At 44.8% G+C, this 26955-nt stretch overlaps 1 protein-coding gene across 2 annotated transcripts in view; it reads left to right on the forward strand.

Moving 5' to 3' along the window:
* The window catches only part of HMCN1 (hemicentin 1), a 469239-nt gene that overhangs the window by 164196 nt on the left and 278088 nt on the right, over positions 1-26955 (forward strand). For both annotated transcript variants that reach the window (XM_051820384.3, XM_070055057.2), the window contains exons 6-10: positions 119-225; positions 18502-18622; positions 19698-19961; positions 21443-21587; positions 26552-26673. In XM_051820384.3, the coding sequence (XP_051676344.3) occupies positions 119-225; positions 18502-18622; positions 19698-19961; positions 21443-21587; positions 26552-26673 (759 nt within the window). The remainder of the gene's footprint in view (positions 1-118; positions 226-18501; positions 18623-19697; positions 19962-21442; positions 21588-26551; positions 26674-26955) is intronic.

Below are 26955 nucleotides of genomic sequence, written 5' to 3' on the forward strand. Positions count from 1 at the left end.
AAAAGCCTCAGGGTATTGTGAAATCTGATCTCACTCTGAGCTTTACATAGTGCTCAATTAGCTAATATACACAGCTGAAAGAAAGATTACGTTTGTTACCTTTATGTCTGTCTCTCAGGGAAGCTGATAAAAAAGGGATTTGGCCTGAATGAGCTATTAAATATCCACAACTCTGCCAAAGTGGTGAATGTGAAAGAGCCAGCAGCTGGATTGTGGACAGTGAAGGTATTGTTACTCCGCAAAGTTTGTTTATCATCTTTTTATGTTGGCACGTTGTGTAAAGTATATATAATAGTTTCTTTATATTTACCCTTGCAGTCACGGAAATGTTTAATGAGAAGCTTTTCGTAAAAAGCATAGAGAGTGCATTTGTGGGAGATGTCGTCATTACATGAATTGGGTGAAGTTTTGACCATGAGTGTCATCGATGTCATATGATTCACTTCAAATTCTCAGATGGTTTTCCTTTCATCAAATCTGTAGATGGATTTTATTATCCAGCCCCTACTTCCAAAATAATCACAGATGGAGCCAACAGCTAATAATGGTTTGGGCTGTGGGCTCTGGTGCAGAGCTGCCTGGGTTTGGATCCCAACACCGCTGCTTCCCAGCTGTACCACAGTGGGAGCAGAACTCGGTGCCTTGCTGTCCTCCTTTGCAACGTGGGGAAGGCAGTAACAGTCCCCACGGAACTGGGCTGAGGACTGAAGTAAGACGATGCGTATGAGATACTTAGCGTAGTTTCTGTTACTGAGTGAGCAGTCGTGTGCTGTTGCCTGTTGTTACTGGGTGGGTTTGTACTCACTGCCTTCTGTGATACAGAGTGGTATTGTGTGCTAGTGTAATCTTCAGCGGTATGCATTTGCTCTAAGAAAGCGCTGTAGTTTGGCAGGGTGGAGGAAAAGGTATACACATGAAATTTAGGATGCTGTGGATCTGAGATTAGCTCTGCTGTGTGTTACGGTGGAGTGTGGCCCAGTGTCATAGCTGCTCTGACTTGTCCACACCTGTCAGTGCTCTGGCCTCCTTCCAACTCCAGTCCTGCTTTTCTGTGTCTGTGAGGTTTGCTAAGAGCAGGAGAGGAATTTCTACCCTCAGAACAGCTCCCAGCCCCTGCAGCAGTAACTGTGGTGTCCGCCATGCCAGCAGGCCTCAGGGCCACTGTCCATTGGCTCATTTCCCCTCTTCTTAGAGTCCCTTGCATCTCCCAAATAAACAACTCACTCTGGAAGCCTTTAATTTGTTCCTCATTGACTCAGCTTCCCTACAAAAGAAGTGGATTAAGGGGATTATGATTCCAATTACTGAGCTGCTGTGAAAGTGCATGGACGTACGAGGCCATAGAAATTTGGACAGGGGCTGGCGCTGTGAAGTAGCGGGTAAAGCCATTGCCTGCAGAGACAGCATCCCATATGGGCACCGGTTCGAGTCCTGGCTATTCCAATTCTGATCCAGCTCTCTGCTGTGGTCTTGGGCCCCTGCACCCGCATGGGAGACCTGGAAGAAGCTCCTGGCTGCTGGCTTCAGATTGGTGTAGCTCCAGCCGTTGTGGCCGATAGGAGAGTTAACCAGGGGATGGAAGATCAATCTCTCTGTCTGCCTCTCCTTCTCTCTCTGTTTAACTCTGACTTTCAAATAAATAAATAAAATCTTTAAAAATAAAAAAGAAATTTGGGCAGCCATTTTTGCTTGCTAATCATGTTTATTTTTTTTTTAAATCTAAAATAACTATCACAGTTCAAATAATGAAAGTTTACAAAGCAACCCTACTCAAATCCCAGGAAATCAATTCTTTATTCTCAGAACCCTAAGCTGTCTGGTAGGGAAGATAGAAACTGTAGTGAAGGTTTTGCTTTGAAGATAACATGAGGTCAAGGCATAGATGAAAAGATAATGTAAAAGGAAATTGACAGTTTTTTAATGATTGTGCCAGAAATGGTTATGCCTTTGATTCACCCAGTTCCTTGCACATAGCTCATGCTCAATGCTTGTTGAATGCATTAGACTAGCAATGTTGAAGTGTTTGACTGCTATGATATTTGAAATAGATACGACCACACTGATGTAGTTATTTTGGCCAGCTCGTCCAAAATGTGACTGCTGTTGAGACTGACTTCCTGTTACCACAGTTGGGGGATATAAGAAGCGTGAGTCTCAAGCCGGCGCCGTGGCTCACTAGGCTAATCCTCCGCCTAGCGGCGCTGGCACACTGGGTTCTAGTCCCAGTCGGGGCGCCGGATTCTGTCCCGGTTGCCCCTCTTCCAGGCCAGCTCTCTGCTGTGGCCAGGGAGTGCACTGGAGGATGGCCCAGGTCCTTGGGCCCTGCACCGGCATGGGAGACCAGGAGAAGTACCTGGCTCCTGCCTTCGGATCAGTGCGGTGCGCCTGCCACGGCGGCCATTGGAGGGTGAACCAACTGCAAAAGGAAGACCTTTCTCTCTGTCTCTCTCTCTCACTGTCCACTCTGCCTGTCAAAAAAAAAAAAAAAAAAAAAAAAAAAGTAGCGTGAGTCTCTTTAGCCCTCCAAGACTTGAGCCCTGACCAGCGCCAGCAGTGGCCAGAGCCCGCAGGTCCACTGAGTACATTGTTGTGACTGAATCACAGCACCCAGTTGTCCACCAGCTGTGAGATTCATGCAGGTTACTAACAATTGCTTGTGCAGCGTTCGAATCTATTTCCAGGTGACTTGGGTTGCCACCAGTGGCATCGGTGCAACGGGGGTATTGTAGAATGGGGGAGAGATGCTGCGGGACTGTTTTACGTTGTGCTCAACACACCAGTGCATTAACTGAGCGTCAACTCTTGGCCATGTTCCCTGCTACTTACTTAATGTGCACTAAGCGCCGTTTAGTTGATAATTAGAGCAAAGAAGTAATAGGGATTAAGTCTTTGAGTGTGGACAGTGATAACAATAAGACAATAAAAACCTTGTTTAGACAAATCTCTATGCTCAGTCTTCTATAATTAAGGAAACAATAAAGACACAGAATCTGTTATGTTTTATATCTAGTATAATCAGAAGATCCTCTAGTTCTGATATGCACCATTTCTCATATGCAAGCGGTAACAACTACAGAGGATACACAGAAAGAGTGCAATGTAGAAATAATAACCTTACTTTGTTCCTGTATGAAACACCAAAAGAATGTGTCACGTAGACGCAAAGCAAATTGAGCTGAAGCTACTGACATATATATCACTCCTGACCTTGAATCTCCCCCTTCCGGATGGCTAATGAATGACAGATGTTAAACATGTGTGATTTCTGCAGAAGAGAAGTATCTCAGATTAGATAGCATGTCCTTGGTGCTGTCTCTCATGCTCTCCACTCTCTGAAAAGTGTCTGCTCTATCAGTAGAATTAATAATGGCTTTGGGGATGTTCCACATAACAGTCTTTCTCCCAAATGTGGAAAGCAAGCTGTCTGTTATTTGACTTTGGCATGGTATTCAAGGACCACTCAGTTGAACCTGAGCCAGTTTTTCTAGTTCTCTTCCGTCACTTGCTTTCACATTCTCATCAAATAGAATTTGGCACTGCCCCTCCTGCCGGAGCCTCCTGCCTCCTCTCCAGCTGTTCCTTCTGCCCAGAACGCCCTTCCTTTCAGTCTGACTCGGAACCGGTCCCAGGATTAGACTCAGATGACAGCACTTCCATCAGACCTTGTCAAAGCTGCTTCTAAAATGTTCTTTTTCCCCTGGCTATCTACTGCCATTTAATTTGTTTTAATTTATTTTCATTTTATCTGGAAGAGAGAGGTCAGGATCTTCCATCTGCTGGTTCACTCAAATGCCTGCAATGGTCAGTGGTGGGCCAGGCCAATACCAGGGCCTGGAGCTCCTTCCAGACCTCCCCTGTGGGTGGCAGGGACCCAGGCACTTGAACCTTCATCTGCTGCCTCCCAGAACACACGTTAGCAGGAAGCTGGGTGAAAGGCAGAGGAGCCGGGGCTTGAGCAGGCACTCCAGCATGGCATGTGGGCCTCCCAAGTGGTGACTGACACCTGTGCCAAATCCTGCTCCTCTACTGCGGGTTTTTCAGCACCTCCTTTGTGGCTTAATTTCTCCTTCACATCATTTTATTTCTGAGCAAATTCTTTCTCCGTTTTTCTAAGCCGCAGACCAGATTTTGTTACTGTGTAATATCTGAGAAAGAACTATAGATGTGTATGTGTGAACAGTGAATACCTTTACCCTGATGATGCACAGGCAGGCAGCAGAAGGACTGGGGTGGCAGCCCCCGTGGAGGCACTGCTGAGACCTGCACTTTGAGGCACCCGTGACTTGAATGGCAGCGGGCAGGTTCTTTTCTCTTGTGGTTTTCTTGATAAGACCTCACTGTGATATAGCAGGCACTTTTCACTAAAAACAGACCTGAGTTGCCTGGTTTGTGGAATTATCTAAATGACTCAGCTGTTTCAGGCTTCCTGTAACGCAGGTAAGGTGCATGAAAAAGAAGTAACTGAAAATAACATAAAGATTTGTTAAAAAAAAAAAAAAAAAAGAAATGTTGTTTATGCCCACAAATTGCCATTTGTAGTGAAGCTACAAATCCTGGATTATATTTCTAAGAGGCAGCATGAATTTTCCATTCAAGCAGCTCTATTTGTGTAGAGAGAATTCAAATATAACCACAGAAACCCTTGAGGCCGAATTTTGTCTTCTGTTCTTTCAGGCAGCTCCCTTCAAAGACATCACGTGATTTTCAGCACCTCCTGAGTTCAGGTGAATGAATGTTTCTCAGAGTAGTCTGGGATCACCAGGATGATCATGCACACCCTGAGATGTGTTTCCAGACAATACATTTGCATAAACTGCCCTTCGAGAAGCTCCCAAGTAGAGGAGGGAGTGTACCCAACCCCATGATTATGCTGAAATCTCCATGCTAGTAAAAATGCTTTGGTTTTTGATAGTTATTTAGTTGCCAGAGCCTACTAGTGCATTTTCCGCAGGGTGGGCGTATTTTAGAAATGATACTTACGTGACAGAAGTCTGCCTGGGAATTGTGACTAAACCAGCCTCAGGTCTGCAGATGCCACACAGGATTATTTTGTGACCTCTGATTATTGTCACCTTTGAGTTCTCTTTTGAATAACCTTGTAAACTGTAACAGGTGCAGCATTAATTCACTATTTGGGTCCACTGGACTGCTTTATAATCTATTTTTACTGGAATCTCTCCAGGTTATTTTGGCTTGCCAGTATCAGACTGTCAACTAGCTGGAATGCTTCCTTTTAAAAACAGGTGTATATAGGCCGGTGCCGTGGCTCAATAGGTTAATCCTCCGCCTTGTGGCGCCGGCACACCAGGTTCTAGTCCCAGTCGGGGCGCCGGATTCTGTCCCGGTTGCCCCTCTTCCAGCCCAGCTCTCTGCTATGGCCCGGGAGTGCAGTGGAGGATGGCCCAACTCCTTGGGCCCTGCACCCGCATGGGAGACCAGGAGAAGCACCTGGCTCCTGGCTTTGGATCAGTGCAATGCGCCGGCCATTGGAGGGTGAACCAACGGCAAAAGGAAGACCTTTTTCTCTGTCTCTCTCTTTCTCACTGTCCACTCTGCCTGTCAAAAATAAAAATAAAATAAAAAATAAAAATAAAAAAATAAAAACAGATGTATGTATATTCGGGCATAACATAACTGTATGTGTATCTGTGTGTGTACATTTATTTAAATAGAATATATTCTATATTTTGGGTGCATTTCCTATCATGTCATTGATTCAAATGTACGTGCCAAGTAAAATGGTATTTAAATATAGCTGACATTATTTTTTCTTTGTGTCTGGTACAATGCTTAGCTCACAGTAGGTTCTCAGTAAATATTTGATTGAAACCATCTTATTCTCTAAGTGATAAAGAATGGTACATCATTGAAGGGAACATACTTTGATAAGAGCTGACATCTGTTTGAATTCAAAATTCATTACTTAATGTCTTTTTGATGTTAAAATTACTTGGTTTCCCTAAAGGAAAGGGGAAAACAGTAGCTACTACTGTTCCGATTAAGTGAGATACAGGTAGAGTGTTTCAACACTGATTTGTGAACAGGTTAATGAGCTACATTGTTGTCTTGAACATGTAGAAATCCTACGTTGTATCTTTACTTTTGAAAATGCAGATATACCGGAAGTCGTTTCTTTGTTTTATCTTTAACTTTGGGACATACTTGCTGTTTATAAAACATTGAAACTCTTTGGGGAGAGAACTAAAAACCAGTATTCTTGGGGCTGGCACTGTGGCGCAGTGGGTTAAGCCGCTGTCTGCTGTACCGCATCCCACATGGCTGCGGTTTGAATCCTGGCTGCTCCACTTCTGGTCCTGCTCTCTGCTGATGTGTTTGGGAAAGCAGTGGAAGATGGCTCAAGAGCTTGGGCTTCTGCACTCACGTGGGAAACTTAGATGAAGCTCCTGGCTTCAGTCTAGTCCAGTCCTGCCCATTGTGGCCATTTGGGAAGTGAACTGGCAGATAGAAGATCTCTCTCTCACTTTCTTATTTTCACTCTCTCACTGTAATGAATAAGTAAATCTTAAAAAAAAAAAAAAAAGAAAACCCAATGCTGGTGCCACGTCTCACTAGGCTAATCCTCTGCCTGTGGCGCCAGCACCCTGGGTTCTAGTCCCTGTTGGGGCGCCGGATTCTGTCCCGGTTGCTCCTCTTCCTGTCTAGCTCTCTGCTGTGGCCCGGGAGTGCAGTGGAGGATGGCCCAAGTCCTTGGGCCCTGCACCCGCGTGGGAGACCGGGAAGAAGCACCTGGCTCCTGGCTTCAGATTGGCGCAGCACGCCGGCCGCTACACGCTGGCTGTGGTGGCAGCCACTTGGGGGATGAACCAGTGGAAAAAGGAAGACCTTCCCTTCCCCTCTCTCTCACTGTCTAACTCTGCCTGTCCAAAACAAACAAACAAACAAACAAACAAAAAAAAACCCAAGTGTTATCCATCAATTTTAATTCCATTTATAACATGACAGCTTTTACACGGCGTTAGGAGGAATTTTTGCGGGCTTCCCACAAGAAGGCTGACTCCTCGCTAATGTTCCCTGAGGCTGGTGTCATGTTCTGCTTCACAGTCACCCAGCAGCCCACATTGTTAAGGACTCTGCTGTAATCTGTTTATTAATTTTCAAAGGTTTATTTTAAAAAGAGGATCAGCTGATTTATTCCCCAGATGCCCACAACAACTGGGAGCCAGAAACTTCATCCAGGTCTCACACGTGGGTGGCAGGAACCCACGCACTTGGGCAGTTATCTACATTAGCAAGAAACTGGATTGGAAGTGAAGGCAGGACTTGATCCCAGGCCTCCCACGTGGCAGCCTAACTGCTGTGCTACAGTGCCTGTCCCCTTACTGTCAATTAGAATGTGTAGCTGCTTCAGTCACTTCAGTAGTGGGGAAGACTGGAGAATGTGCGTTGAATCCATGGAACAAGGGATCTGTGTTACTTGTGTCCCATCCCAGAGTGACACACTCCTTTCATAACCCGTGACCGGCGCTGTCACCACGGCCTGCGGTGTTCTGCAGCTGGCTCAGAATAGCTCGTGAGAGTCATCACATTGAGAACTAGAACTAAGCAGTACTGGGTGTATTTACACCAGAAATTGGAGAAGGCCAAAATGAGGGCTTTCTTTTCTCAGAGGGGAGTTTACCAACATCACCGTGATTTGCTCTCTCGTAACTGAACGAGTATGTAGATAAACAGAAGAACAAACACATATTCCGAGTGTGTTATTGTCTTCTTTGCCATAGGATCAAAATCTACCCAGAGATTATGTTATCTTAAGTTGTATGCATAGATTTAGGTACTATCTAAAGAGCTGTGAACTTAGAAAATATGATTTAACTTGCTGTTTAAACCTAGGTAAAGTAATTACTTCTTTGAGCCACTGCTTTTTTTTTTTTAAGTTGTCTTTGGATGTAATCACATTATATAAGATAATGTGTGAACATGCTTGTCATAGTGCATCTAGACAAATTAGATGAATTGTTGATGAATCTGACATTAACTGGTCTTTGTGGAATCTAAGGAAAAGTCTCCACACCAGGCAGTGGTGTTGAACCTGCAATTCAGCAGTATTCTGCAGGTGATTAGCATGATGGAATTACGCCCTGAGGAGATGTGGAGCACAGGCAGATGTCTCCTACACCTCCTCTCCACCCGAGGCCTTATCCCTGCGTCTGCCTCACAGCTGAGCAGGAGGAGCGGTCTCAGAGCCCACGGAGCTCTCCATGGTGCTTCAGCTGTGCCGCACCCTCACTCCTGCTGATCGTCTCTGCGCTCTTTGCTCTTTCTGTTTCATAGGCCACGTTGCCATGTACAGTTCAGGATGCCCGTGTGTACCCAGTGTGACCGCACCTTTGGTGGCTGCTGCCTGCCTCACTCTGCTGCCACGCGGCTCTCAGTGTTTCTAACGTAGATCCTTCCACAGCTTTAGTTTGAAACTCCTCACTCAGTGGTCATGAGCTCATTATGAACTTCTAAAACTGTGTTATTAGATTGGCTGCTTGAAGCACAGCTCCAAGAATGTGTAGCTCACGTTAACTCTGTCTAGCGTATAGCCTAGAAAACCTTCTGAGCCCCAGATCTCCTTCTTGCTGACTGCGGAAGCCATGAGGTCAGTTGGCTGTGGACAGGAGCTTTTGGGACCCATATCCTGGTGTTAACATAAAACATAGGTTGAATCTACATGATAGAAAAGATCAACTTGAAAAACTTTAAGATAATAATTTTGGCCTTGCCAATTTTATCAAATTCATAGAAAATGATATTAAGGGCCGATGCCGTGGCTCACTAGGCTAATCCTCCACCTTGCGGCGCCGGCACACCGGGTTCTAGTCCCGGTCGGGGCGCCAGATTCTGTCTCGGTTGCCCCTCTTCCAGCCCAGCTCTCTGCTGTGGCCCAGGAAGGCAGTGGAGGATGGCCCAAGTGCTTGGGCCCTGCACCCCATGGGAGACCAGGAGAAGCACCTGGCTCCTGCCTTCGGATCAGCCAGCCGTGGCGGCCATTGGAGAGTGAACCAACGGTAAAGGAAGACCTTTCTCTCTGTTTCTCTCACTGTCCACTCTGCCTGTCAGAAAAAAAATGATATTAAGATGACTGAAATAATCTGGAAGGGACGAGAGAAGAAAGACCTGCTGCTGGGCTGCCTCTCAGCTTGGCTCCGTCGTAGAAATAGCTGAATTTCCTTTGCCTCTCCAAGATCTTGAGGTCATGTAGTTCTCTTCCAACCCAGCCAGGCTCACAACTGTTCAGAATCACAAAGCCTTCTCCCCAGGCATTGCAGGTTCCCAAGTGCTTGCTTGCTTGTGGCTACTGCTTCCTGCTGACTTGTGTATTAGTCCTAATCTTCAGTATTTTAGTGCAAGGCAGAACTCAGCCCCTTCAGAGCTTCACAGGAGATCCACCCACAAACATCTTGTGAGGTCAGTAGGTCTGCCTATGGTCGGGGAGCCCTCAGGGCTTCCTGTTCCCTTCTCTCTCCTCGCCTCCCCCACACCTGCCTGCTTGTCGCATGTGGTAGTCCCAGCTGTTGCATGTCCTCCTCCTCCTAGGGTGCAGAGCAGTTCTGCATGCTTCACCTTTTACTCTCAGGACAGTCAAGCCTGCTGAGATGGTCATGGGAAAGCCACAGGGTGGCTGGAGCCCCATGGAGGTCCCACTCCGCCTGCACCATCTGCTGTGCCTGCCGCCTTGGGCCTCTCTGGTCTGTGAAATGCGGGTGGGCTGGTATTCTCTTGCAGGGCTTTTGTGATCATTCATAGAAAGGATTGAGATGATACCTAAGTGTGCTTTTTATGTGTTCTAATTCTTCCTCCTGCTTCCACTTACTGCTGGTTTTACCACCATTATACATAAAACCTTATTGTCACTTTTACTGTAATTTTTTTTTTTTTTTTTAATTTTTTATTTATTTTTTATTTTTTTTTAACTTTTATATAATGAATATAAATTTCCAAAGTACGATTTATGGATTACAATGGCTTCCCCCCCATACCGTCCCTCCCACCCACAACCCTCCCCTTTCCCACTCCCTCTCCCCTTCCATTCACATCAAGATTCATTTTCGATTATCTTAATATACAGAAGATCAGCTTAGTATACATTAAGTAAGGCTTTCAACAGTTTGCTCCCACACAGAAACATAAAGTGAAAAATAATAGATGATTTTTTTTAATGATGATGAAATCAGATCAGACCTATTGTCATGTTTAATCCCAGTGAGAGTCAAGTTGGGAGTTGATAGTTTCTTTTCTTTTCTTTTCTTTTTTTTTTTTTTTTTTTTTTTTTTTTTTTTTTTACAGAGGATCAGTTTAGTATGCATTAAGTAAAGATTTCAACAGTTTGCACCCCCATAGAAACACAAAGTGAAATATATTATTTGAGTACTCATTATAGCATTAAATCTCAATGCACAGCACATTAAGGACAGAGATCCTACATGAGGAGTAAGTGCACAGTGACTCCTGTTGTTGACTTTACCAATTGACACTCCTGTCTATGGCATCAGTAATCTCCCTATGCTCCAGTCATGAGTTTCCAAGGCTATGGAAGCCCCTTGAGTTCTCCGACTCTTATCTTGTTTAGACAAGGTCATAGTCAAAGTGGAGGTTCTCTCCTCCCTTCAGAGAAAGGTACCTCCTTCTTTGAAGACCTGTTCTTTCCACTGAGATCTCACTCACAGAGATCTTTTGCCAGAGTGTCTTGGCTTTCCATGCCTGAAATACTCTCATGGGCTTTTCAGCCAGATCCGCGTGCCTTTAGGGCTGATTCTGAGGCCAGAGTGCTATTTAGGGCAACTGACTGAACACCAAAAAGGAAACTTGTTGAAGTGAAAGGGACACTATGGGAAACGGTGACTTGATCAGCATAGCCCTGACTGTTAATGAACAACTTAATACATTATCCCTCTTAGTAGTTTTTTTGTCTGTTCTACTTAATATGACTGATTTAATTCTGTAATTAATACACAGTTATTCTTAAGTGTTGAAATTTAACTGAATTGTGATCCCTGTTAAACATAAGAGTAGGAATAAGAGAGGGAAGAGATATATAATTTGGGACATGCTCAAGCTGACTTGCCCCAAATGGTAGAGTTAGAAACATACCAGGGGATTCCAATTTAATCCCATCAAGGTGGCATGTACCAATGCCATCTCACTAGTCCAAGTGATCAATTTCAGTTCGCAATTGATCATAATGAAAGGACTAAGAGTCAAAGGGAGCACATAAGCAAGTCTAGTACCTGCTAACACTAACCGATAGAATAAATAAAGGGGAGAGTGATCCAACATGGGAAGTGAGATACTCAGCAGACTCATAGAATGGCAGATGCCCTAAATAGCACTTTTACTGTAATTTTTAAAAAGGAGCTCAGATAAGAAACAGACTATAATAATAGCTTACTTTCATACATAGCGCTTTCCTATGGTGATAGTTAATATTCCTAAAATACTGTGCTAGTGATTTCGCAATTCTTTTAAGAGTATAACTAAAGAATGGTAAATGTGTGAGTTAATATCAAAGGTCATAGCAACTAAATTCAGTTTTTTTCTTCTTAGGTTTTTTAAACCATAATTTTGATTTATTTGTGATTTCTTTAGTTCTCATTTCTCCAGTTAATCCAGAATTGGAGTAGTTGTACGTAAAAATCAACTCACTTGTAGATAGTTTCTGTTTGCAAGCCCTTTTAAATTCAACACGGACATTCCTACTGTTGACAAAAATAATAGGGAATGTGAGATTAAGTGGTTTTTTTAAGATTAATTTATTTATTTGAAAGTCACAGTTACACAGAAAGAGAAGGACAGGCAGAGAGAGAGAGAGAGAAAGTCTTCTGTCTTCTGGTTCACTCCCCAATTGGCTGCAACAGCCAGAGGTGCCAATCCAAAACTGGGAGCCAGGAGCTTCTTCCAGGTCTCTCATGGACTTGAGCCCGTGCAGGGGCCCAAGGACTTGAGCCATCTTCTACTGCTTTCCCAGGCCATAGCAGAGAGCTAGATTGCAAGAGGAGCAGCCAGGACTTGAACCGGTGTGCATATGGGGTGCCTGCACTGCAGGCAGTGGCTTTACCCACTACACTACATAGCGGGCCCCAAGATATTTTCTGTAACTTATTACTTTAACATTACTCAGAGTAGTAAATCTCCATTTTTCCACATACTTTGTTAGTATACTTATTTTAAGAACCAAAGAATATTTGTTGTCGTATAAGAGGCTTCTTATTCATCTAGTTTGTTTTATTTTTAATGTCTTTAGCAACAGAAGACAACATTTTCAAAAACTTGGATACTTTCTAATTTTCTGATTTAGATATTGACAGTCACTGTATTGAAACGACCTTTGGCAGCTGACTTAGGCACAGGACCCCAGGCAGATAAATGATGAGCTCTTGACAGCAGCCATTGGCAAATTGTGTGTCTGATTTGCCCTTGGTAACCTCTGAGGCCGTTTTATCACGGGGACGTTCTGAGTAGCAAGACAACTGGCAGAAACACGTGCCATCAGAGTTAATCGAAATCAAGTCGTCCGGACAGGGAAGGCTGTGATGGACTTGCAGGAAGTCGGCGGTCAGGGGATGGGGTCTGCAGTAAAGCCCTGCCTTATCTACAGACTTAGCAATGTAAAGCTGGGCAGTGACCTGTAGTTTCTCTTTTTATCTCTTGTGTGGAATTCCTAGCATGTTTCCTTTTAGAAACCATGGAGCCACTTTCCCTGACAGTCTTGTGTGACCCTTAGGGAAACGGGACAGAATCAGCAGCATCGCTTAGCTAAGAACATAGTAACAGTTCCATCATGATGCGCTTTTGCCTTTTGTCACCTTCATTTTCTTTCGCTTTGAGTTCTTGCAAATTCTGCTCGATGAGAAAGAAATGTGGTAGCCACGGAGGCACAGCCCCTCATCCTTCTCTCCTGGCTGTAAAATCGTAAGGAGCTACAGTGATTTAGGGAATTCTGTGGGATTGCAGAGCTCTGGAGGGGCCTGTCTTTACCCGTATTGAGAATCACCTGATTGGTTGCCACATTAACCCTTACATGTGTCCCGTCATGGCTGTGATACCTGGATATGTGCCTTCGCTGTGTTGAGGTTGGAATCTGTGTGTGGTGTCTGATTGTCATGTGAATGCTTTTCCCACTCTTGAGTCCTATCTGTATCTCAGTACTGAAATTTTACGGTCATTACATTTTGTGATAGTCTTGGTGATCGATGTAACAAAGTCATTGTGAACTCTGGTTTTACATCTTTAGTCCTTTTTTTTTTTTGAGATTTTTTTATTTGGAAGACAGTTACAGAGACGCAGAGAGAGAGAGAGAGAGAGAGAGAGAGAGAGAGTCTTCCATCTGCTGGTTCACTCCCCAGATGGCCGCAAATGCTGGTGCTGTGCTGATCCAAAGCCAGGAGCCAGGAGCTGCTTCCGGGTCTCCCATGTGGGTGCAGGGGCCCAAGGACTTGGGCCATCTTCTACTGCTTTCCCAGGCCATAGCAGAGAGCTGGATCAGAAGCAGAGCAGCCAGGATGTGAACCTGAGCCCATGAGGGATGCTGGTACTGCAGGCCAGGGCCTTAACCTGCTATGCCACAATGCTGTACCCTTTAGTGCTTTTTAAAAATACTGATTCTTTTATTCCACTGAACAGAGATTCTGACTGAGTCTGTCTGGGCTGGAGCTTAGGAGTCTGCATTTTTAACAAAGAATCCAAGGGATTTTGTATAGGTGTGCTGTGGCTATGGGTGTAGGTTCAAATGTTGGTGTAAGTATAGGTGTGTTTGTAGGTATAGGTATAGCTGTAGGTGTGTGTGCATGTACATCAGTAGGTATAGGAACAGCACTAGGTGTAGGTAGAGGTGTGGCTGTAGGTATTTGTGCAGGTGTAGGGATAGCTGTTGGTGTGAGTGCAGGTGTATCTGTAGGTGTATATATAACTGTAGATGTAGGTGTAGGTATAGCTGTAGGTGTGTGTGCATGTACATCAGTAGGTGTAGGCACAGCACTAGGTGTAGGTAGAGGTGTGGCTGTAGGTGTTTGTGCAGGTATAGGGATAGCTGTTGGTGTGAGTGCAGGTGTATCTGTAGGTGTATATATAACTGTAGATGTAGGTATAGGTATAGCTGTAGGTGTGTGTGCATGTGCATCAGTAGGTGTAGGCACAGCACTAGGTGTAGGTAGAGGTGTGGCTGTAGGTGTTTGTGCAGGTATAGGGATATCTGTTGGTGTGAGTGCAGGTACATCTGTAGGTGTATATATAACTGTAGATGTAGGTGTAGGTATAGCTGTAGGTGTGTGTGCATGTACATCAGTAGGTATAGGAACAGCACTAGGTGTAGGTAGAGGTGTGGCTGTAGGTGTTTGTGCAGGTGTAGGGATAGCTATTGGTGCAAGTGTAGGCATATATATAACTGTAGATGTAGGTACAGGTATAGCTGTAGGTGTGTGTGCATGTGCATCAGTAGGTGTAGGCATAGCACTAGGTGTAGGTAGAGGTGTGGCTGTAGGTGTTTGTGCAGGTATAGGGATAGCTGTTGGTGTGAGTGCAGGTGTATCTGTAGGTGTATATATAACTGTAGATGTAGGTGTAGGTATAGCTGTAGGTGTGTGTGCATGTACATCAGTAGGTGTAGGCACAGCACTAGGTGTAGGTAGAGGTGTGGCTGTAGGTGTTTGTGCAGGTGTAGGGATAGCTGTTGGTGTGAGTGCAGGTACATCTGTAGGTGTATATATAACTGTAGATGTAGGTGTAGGTATAGCTGTAGGTGTGTGTGCATGTACATCAGTAGGTGTAGGCACAGCACTAGGTGTAGGTAGAGGTGTGGCTGTAGGTGTTTGTGCAGGTGTAGGGATAGCTGTTGGTGTGAGTGCAGGTACATCTGTAGGTGTATATATAACTGTAGATGTAGGTGTAGGTATAGCTGTAGGTGTGTGTGCATGTACATCAGTAGGTGTAGGCACAGCACTAGGTATAGGTAGAGGTGTGGCTGTAGGTATTTGTGCAGGTGTAGGGATAGCTGTTGGTGCAAGTGTAGGTGTATCTGTAGGTGTATATATAACTGTAGATGTAGGTGTAGGTATAGCTGTAGGTGTGTGTGCATGTACATCAGTAGGTGTAGGCACAGCACTAGGTGTAGGTAGAGGTGTGGCTGTAGGTGTTTGTGCAGGTATAGGGATAGCTGTTGGTGTGAGTGCAGGTGTATCTGTAGGCATATATATAACTGTAGATGTAGGTGTAGGTATAGCTGTAGGTGTGTGTGCATGTACATCAGTAGGTATAGGAACAGCACTAGGTGTAGGTAGAGGTGTGGCTGTAGGTGTTTGTGTCATTAAAAGGATAGCTGTTGGTGTGAGTGCAGGTGTATCTGTAGGCGTATATATAACTGTAGATGTAGGTGTAGGTATAGCTGTAGGTGTGTGTGCATGTACATCAGTAGGTATAGGAACAGCACTAGGTGTAGGTAGAGGTGTGGCTGTAGGTGTTTGTGTCATTAAAAGGATAGCTGTTGGTGTGAGTGCAGGTTTATCTGTAGGCGTATATATAACTGTAGATGTAGGTGTAGGTATAGCTATAGGTGTGTGTGCATGTACATCAGTAGGTATAGGAACAGCACTAGGTGTAGGTAGAGGTGTGGCTGTAGGTGTTTGTGCAGGTGTAGGGATAGCTGTTGGTGCAAGTGTAGGTGTATCTGTAGGTGTATATATAACTGTAGATGTAGGTGTAGGTATAGCTGTAGGTGTGTGTGCATGTACATCAGTAGGTGTAGGCACAGCACTAGGTGTAGGTAGAGGTGTGGCTGTAGGTGTTTGTGCAGGTGTAGGGATAGCTGTTGGTGTGAGTGCAGGTACATCTGTAGGTGTATATATAACTGTAGATGTAGGTGTAGGTATAGCTGTAGGTGTGTGTGCATGTACATCAGTAGGTGTAGGCACAGCACTAGGTATAGGTAGAGGTGTGGCTGTAGGTATTTGTGCAGGTGTAGGGATAGCTGTTGGTGTGAGTGCAGATACATCTATAGGTGTATATATAACTGTAGATGTAGGTGTAGGTATAGCTGTAGGTGTGTGTGCATGTACATCAGTAGGTGTAGGCACAGCACTAGGTGTAGGTAGAGGTGTGGCTGTAGGTGTTTGTGCAGGTATAGGGATAGCTGTTGGTGTGAGTGCAGGTGTATCTGTAGGCATATATATAACTGTAGATGTAGGTGTAGGTATAGCTGTAGGTGTGTGTGCATGTACATCAGTAGGTATAGGAACAGCACTAGGTGTAGGTAGAGGTGTGGCTGTAGGTGTTTGTGTCATTAAAAGGATAGCTGTTGGTGTGAGTGCAGGTGTATCTGTAGGCGTATATATAACTGTAGATGTAGGTGTAGGTATAGCTGTAGGTGTGTGTGCATGTACATCAGTAGGTATAGGAACAGCACTAGGTGTAGGTAGAGGTGTGGCTGTAGGTGTTTGTGTCATTAAAAGGATAGCTGTTGGTGTGAGTGCAGGTTTATCTGTAGGCGTATATATAACTGTAGATGTAGGTGTAGGTATAGCTATAGGTGTGTGTGCATGTACATCAGTAGGTATAGGAACAGCACTAGGTGTAGGTAGAGGTGTGGCTGTAGGTGTTTGTGCAGGTGTAGGGATAGCTGTTGGTGCAAGTGTAGGTGTATCTGTAGGTGTATATATAACTGTAGATGTAGGTGTAGGTATAGCTGTAGGTGTGTGTGCATGTACATCAGTAGGTGTAGGCACAGCACTAGGTGTAGGTAGAGGTGTGGCTGTAGGTGTTTGTGCAGGTGTAGGGATAGCTGTTGGTGTGAGTGCAGGTACATCTGTAGGTGTATATATAACTGTAGATGTAGGTGTAGGTATAGCTGTAGGTGTGTGTGCATGTACATCAGTAGGTGTAGGCACAGCACTAGGTAGAGGTAGATGTGTGGCTGTAGGTATTTGTGCAGGTGTAGGGATAGCTGTTGGTGCAAGTGCGGGTGTATATATAATTGTAGCTGTAGGTGTAGATATGGGTATCTATAGGCATAGCTGTAAGTGTAGAGGTGCATGTAGGTGCAGGTATATCTGTATGTGTAAGCGTGGGTGCACCCATATGTATAGCTGTAGGTATATATGTTCAGTATCTCCTTTGGGAGATACTGAAGTAGAACCTCAGTCTACTTTACCTTAGGGGACAATGTAGCACTGTGGTGAAGATCCCAGGGCCTGAGTTTTGGATTAAACCCAATTCTGTAGTTAGCAGGGCTTGTGAACTGAGTCAAGCAAAATGATAATGTGGTAACTCCATGTCTTTATCTGTGTAGTGGCAATAATGATATCTCCTTAGAAAATTATAATGAGGGTTAAATCAATATATATAAAGAGTTCTGTGCATGCAGATTTTTCCAGTAAACATTGGTATTATCATGTCATTCAGTGGCCCTAATCCAAATGCCTTACTTTTTATGTATACGAATCATTTCGATGCTTAGTTGATCATTCAGTATTGAGTCCCGGAAAACAACAGACAGGTTGTTTTGTGTATGTATTTTTTTTTTTTTTTGACAGGCAGAGTGGACAGTGAGAGAGAGACAGAGAGAAAGGTCTTCCTTTGCCGTTAGTTCACCCTCCAATGGCTGCCGCGGCCGGTGTACCGCGCTGATCCGATGGCAGGAGCCAGGTACTTCTCCTGGTCTCCCATGGGGTGCAGGGCCCAAGCACCTGGGCCATCCTCCACTGCACTCCCGGGCCACAGCAGAGAGCTGGCCTGGAAGAGGGGCAACCGGGACAGAATCCGGCGCCCCGACCGGGACTAGAACCCAGTGTGCCGGCACCGCAAGGCGGAGGATTAGCCTAGTGAGCCACGGCGCCGGCCTTTGTGTATGTATTTTTAGTGTTGCACTGACTGCATCGTATCAGCCATTTCTGTGTCTCCATCTGTTTCCCTCGTGGCCGTGGGCTCTTGGAGGGTGCAGACCATGTTTCACTCAACATTCTTCATCTGAGCACTGCGCGCATGTGCTAGAGCCATCCTGAGCTGAGTGTGCAGGTTGGCAGAAGGCTGGAAAACGAGCAGCCCTTGAGCTTGTCTTGGCTGAACTATCTCCTCAGCAAACAGAAAAGAAATGTTGTCCAGACCGGAGCCTGGCTGGCATTTGTGGGGCAAGATGTGGTCAGTCATTCACTCTCTCAGTGTTTGCTGGGCACCTGCCCTGTGGACAGCGGTGAATAACGTGCTGACCTGTGCCCTCACAGGGCCTTTTCGGATTTGCACCCAGTCTGTCCACCGGTGAACAAACACTTGCCTGTTTTGCCGCTGGGTGTGGAATCTGAGGATGTTCCCAAGTGGTGTTTTAGAGCAGTCCCCATGAGGGGGGTGTGTTGCAGGACTCGCTTTGCAGATATCATGGCTACGAATGCCTAGATCAGAAGCTCAGCTCCTGGAGAGGACGTTAACACCTGCGGTTTCCAGGCCTGAGCAGTGTGTAGTGCGAGCAACATCCTGGAGCTGTTGCTGACCAGGTTTGCCACCCCACGTTTTCAGACCTCCAGCAGTGGAAGGCACTCTGTTCGCATCACCGGCCTCAGTACTCTTGATTTCCGAGCTGGCTTTTCCCGACAGCCCACGCTGGACTTCACAAAAACGGCCAGCAGACCAGTGCAAGGTGTGTATGCACATATTATGTAAGTGGCGTAATGTGTATCCAGGCAAAAAGCACTCCCTGGCTTTCGATGTTTTTATAAGTTTGTAGTGTTCCATAGAATCGAGAAACATGGTATCTTTACCTTAAATGGGATCGCCATCTTGGCCTGTTCACGTTTTTCAAAATGTGGTCCCAAAGTCAGTGGTGTCAGAATCCCTCAGGGAGTCTGTTAGAAATTAAGGTTCCTGGGCTCGCCCCAGTGTCATGAGTTAGAACCACAGAAGGTGGGGCCCAGGAATAAGTACTTCAGTGAGCAGCCAGCTAGGCTTGTGCTTCAGATTTTGAGAAGTAGTAGCTAGTTCCTGAGATGTTTTTCTTAAAATCTGTAGATTGCCTGGCAGTGATGGTAAATGCATTTACATGGCTGGACTGTAGATAACAGATCTGCACCCTCAGATGTGAAATCACTGCTGGTGTTTTAAAAAGCTTGTTCTTCCTCATTTTTTATTCCAAACTGAAGATAACATTTATTGTCAGAAGTTGCACAAAGCTTACAGCTTTTAAAAAATGATTTTTGATAGAATTGTATTTGAACAACATCATGATATTTATAGGAACACCACACTGTTGCTGTAGCTTCAGCCAGCATTTGAAGGAAACTCTCAAAATTAAAATGTCTAATGTTTACCCTTCTTTGGAAAGAGGTTCATGTTCCTTTTCATATATTGGGATTTGTAGTCGGAAAGCCAGGGAGAAAGCTCAACCATGCTGTGACTCTCAGCTTTTCTTTCCTGCCAGTTTCTGGAAGGATACAAAACAGTGAATCTTTTAAAATATTTTTGTACTTAAACATCATTAACACATAATTATAATTACAATTTTTCTATGTCTCAACATAGTTACAACACTATAAAAATGCCTAGGATTCCCCAGGTTCCTCTGATCGTGCACAAGCTGTATTTTTATGTAAAGGACTAGTCAATTTGTCCATAGTTAGGGCAGTCTTCAACATTCATCTAACCTGAGAGGTATTTATAATTGGGTGTATAATCTCAGTTGTGGTTCACTGCTGGTGGTAACAGTCTTTCTCTTGCAGGAATACCCACCTACGTACTGCTGAACACTTCTGGACTTTCCATTCCGGCAAGAGTGGATCATCTTGAACTTCTGAGCACATCAGGCAGTTCTCTCAAGGCAATTCCTGTTAAATATTACCCAGATCGAAAGCCATATGGCATATGGAACATTTCTGACTTCATTCCACCCAATGAAGCCTTCTTTCTCAAGGTGACCGGCTATGATAAGGATGACTACCTCTTCCAGAGAGTGTCGAGTGTTTCCTTCTCGAGTATCATTCCAGGTGAGACATCACTACATTCAGCACTGGAGTGTGGACAGCTCAGGCAGCTGCTGTGGTCCTGTGGGGAAGAGGTAGTATCTTCTCACTACTGTGTCACCAAGTTGATGGGTATTTATGCTTAGGTGACCCGGCTATTTCTGAACCATTAAATAGCATATCTAAGATTTCACATTAAGTCTCATGGGTTGTAGGTCTGATTTTGACCACTTCGATCAGTGTTAAAACTTGAACTAAGAAATTCTGGTACCCGCAATCCCCTTAAAAGTCCCAGCACAAGTGTGTGAACTGCATAAAGTAGCTGAATGTTTGTATACAGTTGTTGAAATCTTCCACTTGGTGAGCAGTAGTTCACTGTGAATAACTAGTGATCCTTCTGCCATTGTTCGGTTGGTTAGTTAGTTAATGAGCTGGTTACTTACATGTTAGCTGTGAACTAGAGATGAGATCACAGATGAGAGGTTATTGAGATCGCATTTCCATTTATCTGTACTGGAGCTGTTTTCCCAGACTGATGACTAAAGTCTGACCAAAGCTCTAGACCCATAGCTTAGCCGTGGACTGACAAAGGCACCGAAGCATCGTTCCCAAGATTGTTCTGTTTGGCAGAGAGACAAGATTTCTCATTACTGAAGGTTCAGACAACTCTGTCGCTGTTGTCTAATGGTTGAAGGTGGTGAGAATAGGACCAGCCTCAGAATGTCCTCATGTGTAATGTTCAGAGTTAGTTGTCTTAGCCCTTAAATTGAATGCTACAAATAGACTGGACACTTAAAAATCATTTTTGTGGTAATTCTAAGGTAAATTGTTTCTTTTCACATTTTCCATTATTGAAATAAAAATGCATTCTATGATTGATCATATATTATAACTTGATATCTTTGTGTTTTCCATCTTAATGGTGCAAAAACTACCATTTTTTAAAAGGATTTTATTTATTTGAGAGGTAGAGTTATAGACAGACAGATGGAGAAGCAGAAAGGTCTTCCATCCACTGGTTCACTCCCCAAATGGCCACAATGGCTAGAGCTGGGCCAATCCAAAGTCAGGAGCCAGGAGCTTCTTCTGGGTCTCTCACGTGGCTGCAGGGGCCCAAGCACTTGGGCCATCCTCCACTGCTTTCCCAGGCTCTCTGTCATAGCAGAGAGATGGGTTGGAAGAGGAGCAGCCAGGACTCAAATTGGTGCCTATATGGGATGCCTGCACCACGGGTGGAAGCTTAGTCTGCTATGCCACAGAACCGGCCCCTACCATGTTCTGAAATCAATGGAGTCTCAGATTTAATGGGTGCCATACCGAGGGGCCATGGCGATATCAGAAATGCATCAGCTTTGGAGCAGTGAAGGTAGATAAGTATGTTTGGTGATGTGGGTTTATTGGAATGTGGAGTGTTGCCTGGAAGAGGGTGAGTAGGAAGCTTTGGCTGGAGTGGCAGGAAGGACCCCGCATCATCATTACCTTGCCTGTACTCTTTTGTTCCCTAGATGCTCCCAAAGTTTCAATGCCCAGGAAAACTCCGGGATACTACCTGCAGCCTGGCCAGATTCCCTGCTCTGTTGAGAGTCTTTTGCCGTTTACCTTGAGCTTTGTGAGAGATGGAGTTACTCTCGGCGTAGACCAGTATTTAAAGTATGTAAATGTTTCTAGCAAGTATCATTTGTAACATGAAACCTCTAAATATGAGTAGGTGTTTACTTCAATGCACTTTTTCACTGGAAATTCTTATTTGCTTCATAGTCTTGGAATGTAGCAATAAACAAAGTCGACTCAGATCTGTGCCCTTGTAGCACTTATATTATGATGGGGGGAGGCAGAAAACAGATAATAAATGCAATATGGTAAAATAACAAATGCCAGAACACATTCAAGGGTTGACTTGGGTTTTCCAGAATCTGAATTTTATGTAATTTTAGAGAAACCTAACTATGAATACAGTGTTAGGTACCAAACCTTGAAAGGATATCTTGCAAAGCAGAGATCTTTTTTTTTTTTTTTTTTTTTATTTTTTGACAGGCAGAGTGGACAGTGAGAGAGAGAGACAGAGAGAAAGGTCTTCCTTTGCCGTTGGTTCACCCTCCAATGGCCGCCGCGGCCGGCGCGCTGCGGCCGGCGCACCGCGCTGATCCGATGGCAGGAGCCAGGAGCCAGGTGCTTTTCCTGGTCTCCCATGGGGTGCAGGGCCCAAGCACCTGGGCCATCCTCCACTGCACTCCCGGGCCACAGCAGAGGGCTGGCCTGGAAGAGGGGCAACCGGGACAGAATCCGGTGCCCCAACCGGGACTAGAACCCGGTGTGCCGGCGCCGCTAGGTGGAGGATTAGCCTAGTGAGCCGCGGCGCCGGCCGCAAAGCAGAGATCTTAAAGCCTGAGCTTCATTGGCTTGGGGAAAATGTCTTGGAATCTGATTTAATGTACATGGTAAGTGTTAGGGCAAAAAGGAGAGCAGGTAAACTGGGAAGAACCATCATGGCAGGTGGGGGCATATGATATTTCTTGCCAAGCTTCAAGTTTAAAAATCAGTGTAAAGGATATTTGAGCACAGGCATGAGGATGGCTGTGGAGATGGTCAATCAGATATCCAGGGAGGGGCAGGTGAAAATGCACAAAGGCCAGATGGACCAGGTGCATGGAAAGAAAGGCGGATGGCGGTCAGTGACCCCAGACAGGGGCAGAAGACAAGGCTGGGGGTGTGGTGTATGCTGGAGGTGGGCAGCAGGGGGATGAAACTGGGGGACTGCTGCACACAGCACCAGGAACGGGAGAGGGTGCTGACTTTTCTTGTGAAGTCAGAGGAATTTTTTTTAAGACTTTATTAATCTATTTGAAAGACTGTTGACAGAGAAAGTTTCCAACCACTGGTTCACTCCCCAGATGGCTGCAATGGCCTGGGCTGGGCCAGGAACTCCATCCAGATCTCCCACATGGGAGGCAGGGGCACAAGCACTTGGCCATCTTCCTCTGCTTTCCCAGGTGTATTAGCAGAGAGCTGGATCAGGAGTGGAGCAGCCAGGACTCAAACTGAAGCTCAAGTGAATGTCGGCACTGCAGGCGGCAGCTTAACCTGCCGTGCCACAGTGCCAGCCCCATCAGATGACTTTTTAACATAGATGTGAGTTCAAATGACTTCAGAAAGTTCAAGGGAAAATGAAATGAAAAGATAATTTTAACGCAAAAAATATTGACATTCATGCCTAGTCGTATTTTTTATACCAATTTCCCATGAGCTTTTATAATTTATGTATTTGAGAGAGAGAGAGCGACAGATAACGTCCATCTGCTGGTTCATTCCCCAAATGCCTGCAGTACCCAGAGCTGGTCCAGACCAAAACCTGGAGCTCGGAACTAAATCTAGGTCTACATGAGGTGGCAGGCACCCAGCTTAAGTAGCCATCTCCTGCCGCCTCCCAGGGTGCACAGCAGGAAGCTGGACTCGGAAGTGGAGCCAGGACTTGAACACAGGTGCTCTGTATGGGATGTGGCATCCCAGGGGGCATTATGACTGTTGCACCAAACATTGCCGTTCATGAACTTTCTAAAGTGCCTTTGTAGACAAGGAAGTGATTTCTGGAAAGTGTTGCTTTTTAACTTACTTTAAAATAAACTACATTTTGGGAAAATGTTAGCAACTTTCTGCAAAATATGCCATGAATTCAATATTGACATAACGTCCGCAAGATAATAAAAATTTGGCAGTCTTAGCTTATGCAGCCTCGTTTTGTGCAGTCGTTTTGAACAAAAACTTAGTGCAGGAATGTTCATCATAACTTCAGAAAATTTTCCGTGCTTTCAAAGATCAAACTGTATTATTTACTCCTTACATAATGCTTCTTGATGATTTACTGAGCCACATATTTAATGATTGAGAGTGCAGCCGAGCAGTGCATCAGATGATGGAGCTTCATAGCTGACCGATGAAGTCAGGTCATTCTGTTTCATGTTGAAATCGTAACATTTTCAAAGACACTTAAGATGCTTTATAAACACCAATTCATTAATTCTACACAGTTCCTGGGAGGTAAGCCACAAGAATTCTTGCTCTCATTTTTCCAGCTCTGTGGCCCGGAGATATAACATGCTTTGCTGACATGTGTTAAGCCCCTTGGAAGTGAGAGGCTGGAGACGAAATTAGGCCTTGGCGATGACAGACGGGTCTCTCATCCTGATCCACCCGCAGAGTCCGCCCTAGGTTTCCCGAGAACGTGGAGCATGTGACTTCGTCTGCGTGTATGGCAGTCCCTTTGGTGGCCAGGGGCTGGAAGAGGGTCAGCACGCGTTAGCCGCGGGGCACATTTCTATGTGACGTGTGCTCTTCTCTCTTCCAGAGTCCGTCCCGTCCAAACCTTTTCATGTATAGTGCATAGTACTACGTAGCTGAGAAGGCTACATAAAAGGACAGTTGTTTCCACATAACTTTTCATAAATGAGAGGAACAAGAGTAATAGTAAGGAATATTCTTCGAGCAATTAGCAAACTTGTTAATGTGCCTGTGAACAATTATTAGTCCTTTCTGGAATTCAGCTTTCATTTTTAAAATGAAAGATTGGGGGATTAGCAAAACTGTCACTTTCTAAAATGTCTAAGTTTGATTTTTTTTTTTTTTAATTTTGAGAGGAGGATAGAGAAAGAGAGGTCTCCCATTGACTGATTCACAACCCAAACGCCCACAGTGGTGCTCAGTTGGGGCTGAAGCTAGAAGCAGGCAACTCAGTCTAGGTCTCCCACAGGGGCTGCAGGGGCCCAGTCACTTGGGCCATCACCACTGCTCTCCAGAACTTGAAGACTGGAGCCAGAGCCAGACAGCACACCCGGGCTCTTGGACGTGGGACATGGTGTCTCAAGTGGCATCTCAACCACAGGGCCACATGCCTGCCCTCCAAGTCTGAGTTTTTTGATGAACTCTAATATATGTAAGAGTACTTCAAAACATTGTAGAAAATGGAATTAAAAGGTAACTGTAGTTGGTTGCAAAAAATTTTTGAAATACATGCATATGAGAGCTCTTTAAAAAAGTTAGGAAATACGTATTATGAACATTTTTTGATATTTCAGCTAATTATTGCTAAGTTCTTTGCAGTTGCCCGAGTATTAACATAGCCGTGGAAATAAGACATTTGCTGACCAGTTTGCATTTATGTGATCATCTTTATGATGATTTTATCATTGTCTCCCACTGGATTGTGGACTCAAATCTAAACATGCATTTCAAAATTTAAGCTTGTCTTAATTCCATTTTCCATAAGATTTTTGAATCTAAAGTAGCCTTCACAGTGACCACTGCAGACAACTGTCTTCCCAGACCTCGAGCCACTAGGCCATGGGATTCACAGACGTGTGTCTTGCATAATGCTACTGCTGATTCACAGTCAGCTTACGTGATCAGCACAGTGTAGAATCGAGTGCTGCTCCCCTTTCTCTGAGAGTGACAGCAGGGCCACTCCCTGGGCACGGAACTGCAAGGAAACCTTCACTGAAGGGAGCAGTCTCAGCTACTAAAGTACATGGAACAAGAGCCTTGTCTGGTTTCTCACTGTCCTGATGACAGGAGCCCAGGCCTTGCCTTCTGCTCACAAACCCTACATCAGTCCCAAGAAGGAATAAAGGGCTTAGTAATTCCTGGGTGGTGGTTTGGTGCTGAGTGTGGTGTTTGGGAAGTGATGGGGGTTCACTGTTGGGTGTATATCTTCAGCCGCTCTGACTCAGTGGGGTGTGTGACTCGCCAGTGGGTTTCTCACCTTGCTACATTTTGAATCTTTTACAAGGTTATGAATAACTTCAGGTGATGGAAGAGAACAGTTATGATAGTGTGACTTCTGAGTTGGATTTTGAAACACAATGCCTATTTTTGTAGGTTATTAAGACTATTTAAAATGAGAATTACATATTTCTAAGACATTTTCAGGAAATGAGAATTTTCTTGAACACTGTTAGGGAACACAGAATATTTATTATTTGCATTAGACTGACTATAAAAGTGCTATTTTTTTCCTGTGGTATGTGCAGATTGAACTATATGGAGTTCATAGCTCCATGTGGAGCTTGTGTTCACTTGTATGGCTGACAGTTAAGAGGAATTTATCTTTTTCAAACCAAAAAGTCAGTCTCTTACTTTCAAATATGCAAATTACCTGGTTCGGTTGTGTTGGCCAACATCCCCTGCAACACGACAAAAACCTGGAGGAGACAGGGAACGAGAAAGAGTTTAATAATTATTTCTTTATCAGCTCTGTTATCTCATATGAGGGAGTTTTAAAAATTCATGGAAAATTCATATTATCTTGGAATCTCATTTTCTGTGACTTCTTTTTGAAGGCCCTTTGTGTTTTGACACAGCGAGAAAATACTTTCCTAAATTTGCAGTCTTCATGGTTTGTCATCTTTGTTGCCTCTTTTTTCGGAGGAGATAGACTAGTGTAACCTGCTGGTTCAGATACGAAAGGTGTAATGTTAAGTTGCCAGGAGCTCTGCAGTGCTGGTCCCTTCTTTTCTTGACATCGTTCTTAGAAGTGAATCCTTGAGGAGAAACACGGGAGCAGTGCTCTCAAGTTGGCCTCGTCTTTTTAGTAACTGACAAGGTTCCCATCTCCTTACCCGCAGAGAATCCACCACCGTGACCTGGGATATCGACAGAGTCACCTTGTCTGACGAAGGCGCCTATGGGTGCATCGCAGTCAGCAGCGCAGGGACTGGACGAGCACAGACATTTTTTGACGTATCAGGTAATCATCGCCAAGTTCTTTGCAGTTGCCTGAGTGTTCACACAGCTGTGGATGGGAGCTCTTTGCCGACCAGTTTGCATTTACGTGATCATCTTTATGATGATTTTATCATCGTCTGTCTCCACTGGATGGTGGACCCAATCCTGGCTTCTGCACGTACATTAGCTGTGTGGCCTTCCTTGGACCACTCATTTAGGGATCCAGCATCTTGGTTTCCCGCACTATCAAAGGCGGATGCTGCCAGTCACAGTCTCTCAGTCCTGGAGACTCTGAGGACTGAGT

Source organism: Oryctolagus cuniculus, chromosome 13 (genome assembly GCF_051225735.1).
Source record: "Oryctolagus cuniculus isolate XC-2025 breed Fujian yellow rabbit chromosome 13, ASM5122573v1, whole genome shotgun sequence".
NCBI classification, from domain to species: domain Eukaryota; kingdom Metazoa; phylum Chordata; class Mammalia; order Lagomorpha; family Leporidae; genus Oryctolagus; species Oryctolagus cuniculus.